At 49.0% G+C, this 7,148-nt stretch overlaps 1 protein-coding gene across 1 annotated transcript in view; it reads left to right on the top strand.

Moving 5' to 3' along the window:
- Window positions 1-693: 693 nt before the first annotated feature.
- HOMER2 (homer scaffold protein 2) overlaps window positions 694-7,148 on the top strand; it is an 84,769-nt gene continuing 78,314 nt past the window's right edge. Inside the window, exon 1 of the mRNA XM_035024229.1 lies at window positions 694-725. Within this exon, the coding sequence (XP_034880120.1) occupies window positions 709-725 (17 nt within the window). The 5' untranslated portion in view covers window positions 694-708. The remainder of the gene's footprint in view (window positions 726-7,148) is intronic.

The following is a 7,148-nucleotide window of genomic DNA, read 5'->3' as shown; positions in this document are numbered from 1 at the left end:
CCACCCCCCCCCCCCCCCCCCCCCCCCCCCCCCCCGGCCCGAGGTAGCAATAGTGGACTTTGACTGCTTTGAGACGGAGGAGGGTGATGAAGCCTGGAAGGAGCCGGGCTGAGGCTCCAGTCTTGGATACAACGGAGTAAGATGCTCGGGGGAAAAGTTGAACTACTCTGTGCAAGTGACTAATGCTTGCGAGTGTAGAAAGTAATTTAAAAAGCAGGATTGATTTCTCCTTGGCGTCTCTGTGAGCAGTAGGCGCCGTGAGTCAGTGAGCCGCTGTGCTAACACGATTAACTCCTTACATCTGCTCACCCGGGAGCACATGGTGAGGTGCGTCCTCCTTATTCCGGGAACAGTTATTATGCCCATTTTACGGATGAGGAAACTGGTGCCTTAAGTGGTTCGGTGACTGTCCCCAGGTTGGGCAGCTGATGAGTGTTTGTAGAAGGACATTTCGTGCATCCGCGGAGGGGAAGCCACAGCCTGACAGCGACCACGGGGGTGTGGGGGTGTGGGTCAGCGAACCAGAGTTCCTGAATCTCTGTGTCCCCTGCTGTTGTGCTTAGCGCCCTTCAAACAGCCCTTCTTATGACCCTAAGACTTCTGCTGGCTGGGTTTAGAGATGGCGCTTTTCTGTATGGGGTTGGGGAGGAGTGGAAAGGGGCGAGACTGTCCTGGTGGCCTGATCAGCTCCCACTGGTCAGCGGCTCTATGGCACCTCACTCCAGGTAAGTTTCTGGAGTCCTCTTACCCAGTGAACGTTATCTGTGGGGTCTGCAAGGTGTTGGGAGGAACCAGAGGCAGGAGGAGAGGAATTTCAATGAAGGGAAGTGGGAGGGCTCCAGAACTCCATGAACAGGACAGAGGGGAGAGAAAGGGGCCAAGAGATTTGCTCAAGACATCGGTGCCAATCCAGATTCCACACATGGAGAAGCTGGGGGTGATTATGCCAGAGGGGCACTGGTGGGGAAGCAGGTTTTCTGTAACATTTCCAGTGATCTCTTGGTAGACTATGAAAGGGCTGCTCTTTGTGCAGCGGGAATCTTTGAGGTTCTCAGATTTCATACTTTAAAAAAAAAAAAAGATGTACAGTGGGGAAAAGGAGTTGGCAAATGTAGGTCTCAAGATGGAAGATAAAAGGGATCTGGTAATTTTAACTCTCTCTGTCCCTCCCCCCTTCAGGCAGCATGCACAAAACCGACTCAACACACTTGCGTGATCAGAAACAAATATTGAAACTCTGGTTGAGATCAAATAGTTCTGTGGAAATGAAAATGTTTACTCATGAAAGCTTAAAGAAAATGTCAGGAGGTAATTTTTGTTTGTGGAGCAACAGGGAGGAGTATCTTGGGGATCGTGTTGAAGTGGAACATGGCTTTCCTGGACTTTGCACATCATTCAGTACATGTCTTAACTCACTTCTTGCAGGTGAGGGCTGGTTTGTAACTCCTGCCTACTTCTGTCAGTTTCGATCTATCCACTTCTTCTGTAATGTGTGTGAGCCTGCAAACCATGGCTGTAAATTGAGATGGAGCTAAGGCTGGATAAGCAGTTCAGACAGAGGAGGGTGGAGGGAGCCATTTTCACTGAAAATAGAACCAATGTCATCCTTTCCGAGAGTTGAGTAGGATGGGGTGGGGGTGGGGGGGACAAAAGGGCAGTCAGTAGAGAACCTCCCTGTGGTCCTATGGCCCTGCTACGGCTCGACTGTGCAGATGTGACCAAGAATTATGGGGGAAAAAAAATCTGAGTTTACTTCTTCCTCACTTAAGATGCTTTTCCTCTTTCAGACATTTACTGTTTCTGCTTCTCTTCTGTGAAGTGTTTTGCATTTAAGTGTGTGGTTTCCCCAGTAAGTTTGTGTTTTCTCTGTCCGAGGCCTCTGTTTCCTACCTTCTCTCCTCAGCCCTGTCTCCTTTCCCCGTGCACATCTTCACTGACAAGTGAAGCCAGGAGCTGCAGACCAAGGAAAGCCTCATGTCCCTGCCGCCTGCAGTCCTGCGGGCGGCTGCCCTGGTGGCTTCCTTGCCACCTGTCTCAGCGGCTGGCCAGGCCCTTCTCTGGTCCCCCACCCAGGACTGTCCATCCCGTCCCCTCTCGCCTCGTCAGGCCACCTCCCTCCAGGGTCTATCTTATCCGTATACACGCAGGCTTTGGTTCAGTGCTGTCCAGTAGACCTTTTCACACTGATGGCAGTGTGCTGTGTCTGCGTGGCCCAGGACAGCTGCCCCCAGCTGCATGTGTCTAGTGTGACCGAGGACCTGAATTTTTAATTTAATTGAAATTGAAATAGCCACATGTGGGCAGTGGCTGCCATATTGGAGAGCGTAGCTTTCGCTTCTGTCATCTTCTCTCTCTTGCTTCTTTGCTCCCCTTCACCTGAAAACATCTCAGAAGATATGTCCCAAACCCAGTCTCTCCATTGGCTTTCTTCTCCTACCAGTCCTTACCCTCCACGCTCTGCAGACCCACCCCAACTGCGGGGTCCCTGGTAACCAGAGTGCTGCCAGATCTCTGTCCTTGTGTTAGCCCCTTGGCCGTGTTCCTCACCAGTGGCCACACCCTCCTCCCTGGAACAACTCCCTCCCCCCCCATGCTCCCACCGCCCTCCAGCTTCTGGCCACCACACACAGAAAACCGAAACCCCTGGTTTTCTGCTCCCCTTCCTGATGGTTCCTCTTCAGTCTCCCCACTCTTGCTCCTCTGACCTCTGGATGATGGGGCTACGTAGGGACTGGACCAGCTTCCTTTGTGCCCTCAACACTCTCTTCCTATAATGTTATCCACCCCCCGACCCCATCCCTGCTGGTGACTCCCATGTTTTTATTTCCAACACAGCCCTTCTGGGGGCATCCAACTCTAGTCCCTGAATGGAGCTCTTGATACCCCTTCCAGCTCTCTCCTTCCTTCATCTTAGCCATCCCAGTCCGTGGCCCCACCGTCCACCCACTTGCCAAGAGTGGTCCTTGCTTCTCTCCCTCGCCCTCCACATCCAGTGGGTCTCATGGTTCCACCTCCAGAATATTATCTGGTGTCCACCTGTCCTCACGATCATAGCTCCCACTCTGGTCCTGGCCACCGCCGCCTCCTTCCTGGACCAACGTCCTAACAGGTCCCCCAGCTTCCACCCTGGGTATCCAGTCCGTTCTCCACACAGGAGCCCAGGTGACTGGCTTTTAAAATCGCAGATCAGATCACATCACCCTCTTCCTTGAACACCCTTCAGCCACAGGGGGCTGGCCTGTGCCTCATCCCCAGCTTCCCTGTCACTCTGGCCATCCCTCACTGCCTTCTGCTAACGCGAGCCTCATTTCTGTTCTTGCTCTGCCTGGGGATCTTTGAACTTGCTCTTCCCTCTGCTTGGGGTGCTCTTGCAGATACTCTGCAGATACCTTCATCCTTCTCATGCTTCCAATTCCGACATCAGGGTCACCTGCAGAGTCTTTCCTGAGCACCGCCATGGCTTGCTAACATAGCCACGCCTTTCTGTCTGCACGTGCTCACCACGGCGCACCGGTCATCTGGGCTTTGTTTACCTATTTATAATCTGTCTTCGCCAGTAGCATCCCCCCAAGGTTAGAGCCTTAGCTTTTTCACCAGCGTCTCTCAACACCTGTCAGAGTGACCGGCACCTAGTAGGCCCCCAGGATTTTTTGATTGAGTCAATGCTTGACTGTGGTGGGTGGCCTTGCTTGGATGCTGACCTAGAAGTTGTGATAATTTTTGGATTACCTTTTATATGGCTTGCTTAATTGAGGGATGCAAGGGCCAAGAGAGAAAGAAGTCACATTTGGATGCAATTTTCTTTTAATGCTAAAGCGAGCCATTTAGCTTTTATTATGACTTGGGTTAATTTTCGGGCTGTCAGCTGTCATCCGAGCATTGGGGTTATAAATTATCTTTTTACCCGCCCACCAAAGGTAACAGAGAAGCCGGCTTGCCTGCTGTTGTGACTTTTAGCCGATTTTGCCAGTGTTTACAAACAAGATCTGCTGTGGTTCTGTTTGGCTTCAGTTTACACTCATTTATTTTGTCCAGCCAAAGATTACGTTGCAGTGTGAGGCGGGCACGATCGTGGTTATCTGACACCTTGGGCCTTCTTTCGGTAATCTATACTGGATAGCTTTCTGGTGCTGTTCATTCCTTCCCCTCGAAGTTTCCATTCCTCCTGCAAGGTATGGGCTTTGCTCTGGGGTTCGTGTTGACTAAAACAGATGTTGTCTCTCAGGTACATTGAGGGAACGTGTCTTTCTTGGTCCTGTGCTGGGTTTTTGAAACTTCACTTCCTAAGGTTTGTTCTGTCTGTTCATCTGTAAGGCATTTGGAGGGTCACTTGGGGGTGCGGGATGAGCACACCTACTAGGTCATTCCTGCCCTTATGGAGTTTGTATTTTCAAAGCGGAGATAAGCCACATAGAGAAGTACCAGCTTTGTGTGTGAGTTCAAACAAAATGTTGTCATCCAAAGGGGGTCAGAGACAGTGCCAGCCTATTTGGGGCACGTAGGACAGATGCCCCAGTATGCTATAGGGAGCGCCAGGAGGGTGTTAGCATTAAGGATCACCCTCATTATGTAGGCAGCCCTTAGTGTTCACCTTCTGCGAGGAAGTTGGAAAAAAACAGTGTTTGGAATGTGGGGAGGGGCACTAATAGGTATGTATGGCATGAATGAATGAATGAATAGAAATGAGTGAATACTCTTTGGGTTGACTTTTACTTTGGGGAGGTGCCATCATTCTTGTTGGAAACAGCCCTGAAACCCCTTACCCTTGAGGGTTTGACGATCGAGTCAAGGGCACATTGACTGCTCCCACACAGTCCCTTGAAGGAGGACTCAGAGCTGAGCAGGTGGTTTGTTTTTGTCAGGCGGACGTTGTGATTTGTGTAAATCATTAACTTTCTTTTCTGTAGTGGCTTCTGGGGAACTTAGAGTTAAGTGTGTGGTCACGCGTAGCAAATTTTCAGACCTCATCCATCACCTTTATTCCTTGCTCCATCTTACGTGCCTGCCCTTGTTTGCCTTCACTCTTGCTCATCTACCACTTCTTTTTTTTTTCTTTTTAACAAAATGAAAATAGCTTTGCTTTTTTCTAATTATAAAAATGCTACATGTTCATACTAAAACATAATAGCATAAAGAAGGAAGTGAAAATTACTTGTCATCCCACGTCTCAGGGATGACCTCCGTCAGCAATCAGATGTCTGTCTTTGCATCTCTGTGTCTAGATGTAGGTCTACCTGGAACAAATGTATTTTTAACAAAATGGAATCACATCCTACATCTGTTTTGTAACATAAGTTTTGCGACTTAAAATACCTTGAGTGGACATCTTTTCATGCCAGTAACTCTAAATATACGTCAGCCTTTAAATCCACACCTACTTCTAAGTTGTCGTTTTGCTACATTTTATACATCTTTGTAAACTTGTTTGAATGCTCTCTAGAACAAGGCAGGGTTTTTTGAAAAAAAAGACATTTTGACAATTCCTTAAAGCAATCGGTTGCTCTAAATGAATTACCAGGGGAAAGAAACGGTAGAGAAAGCAGCATCACAATTAACATTGGGTAATTTGCGGCGACTGTGTAATTTTGGGTGAGTCACTGCTCCTTAGTGAATCTTGGTAAGAACATCAAGGATTCATCGTTGTTGCTAAGGGTGGTTGGTGGACTGGGACCCAGCTGCTCAAATTGTTTCTGCTTGTTTGGAAATATCAGGGCAGAGTGATTCTTCTTTCAGACCTGGACGAGAAGGTTCTCTGCAAGCAGAAAGAGGCCGTGCCCACTCCTGAGCGCCTCTTCTGCTTCAAAGCCCTTTGACTGCTGGGTACCACAGCCCCTCCTTCGGAGAATTCCCTTGGCAGTGGGGTTGGCAGGGACATACATATGGGAAGGACATTACATTCCCTGCTTTCGTTGTCAGGCAATTAAAACACACACACACACACACACACACACAGACAAAACCTGGATAAATCCTGTGATGTGTCACCCTAGCCAGCATAGGCATCTAAAACCTTTGGAAAAAGACTTCTTCCCTTTGGTCCATGGAGTGGGGATAGGAAGCACTGGAAAAGAAAAACTTTACTCCACCTTTCTCAGAAAAGCAGTGAACACAAAACTCCTATGACACTGTATGTTGATTAGGCTTCGATAATTTTTTTAACAATATTAAAAAAAACCAAACAAACGTGAACAGCAGTCCAAAAACAGATTTACAATAGAGAAAAAGCATTTTTCAGAATATTAGAAATCTCAGGCGCCAAGTCCTGCTCTTCTAGATCTTGAGAGTTAGACTTTGTTTCCCCAGTGTGTCTGCATTTCTAGATATGGTGCAGCGTTTCTGGGTTTGGAGGTGAGCACCGGCATCCTGGGCCCGTTTCTGAGCGGCGTGTGCTCGCTCGCGTGGGAAGTGGCAGGTTGGGAGCCTCCGCTAAACCGACACGAAGTTTCCAGCAGTTCTGCCGCTGGGCGCTATTCGTCATATGGTATCGTTCGGGGAGAATTTATTTAAATTATATTTCAAATTAGCTTGTTAGAATAAAAATATGCTTATGGGGAACGCATTTAGACATTTGTCAACGACTAGAGAGATTTAAGGGACAAAAACCCATTTTTATTCACAAGTCCGGTTGATAGTCCTGTTATTATTGCTCTGGGGACTTGGGGACCATGGCATTGCTACCAGCCAAGGTGGTTAGCCTGAGAGGTGTGCATTAAGAAACTCTCGGTAAAAAAGTGTCTCCCAGCCGAATCGAAGCCAGCTCCCAGCTGAGGAAGGGGCTCCGGCAGGCCCCTTTCTTTCTGCCTTGCCCTGGGGAGGTCACAAGTTAGCACGGCTGAGGTTCTTTGTCCCCTGGCTCTAGGGGGTACTCTCGTCTGTGGATTATTGGGTCGGGGGTATCCACAGGGACCCAATTAGTGAGGAATATCACAGACCCTGCTGTCTGGGCACAGGACGCCTTCTGGGATCTTTAATTGGGAAAGCTTTTAATGCAGTTGTTCGAGTACATGGAGGGAAGGAGAATTGCTTTGACTTCTGCTGCCCTGGGGAAGGAGGGGACTGGGAAGGTCCTCCTGGGGAAGAGGAATGGAGCCTGTTCTGGGAGACTCCAAAGGGCTGGAAGAGGAGCTCCCATAGAGCTGGCTTGGAGG

The sequence above is a fragment of the Mirounga leonina genome, unplaced genomic scaffold (assembly GCF_011800145.1).
Source record: "Mirounga leonina isolate KUSES-001 unplaced genomic scaffold, KU_Mleo_1.0 Mir_178, whole genome shotgun sequence".
Classification (NCBI taxonomy): Eukaryota; Metazoa; Chordata; class Mammalia; order Carnivora; family Phocidae; genus Mirounga; species Mirounga leonina.
Note: the sequence above shows the minus strand (reverse complement) of the source record. Positions and strands in the feature narration are given on the sequence as shown.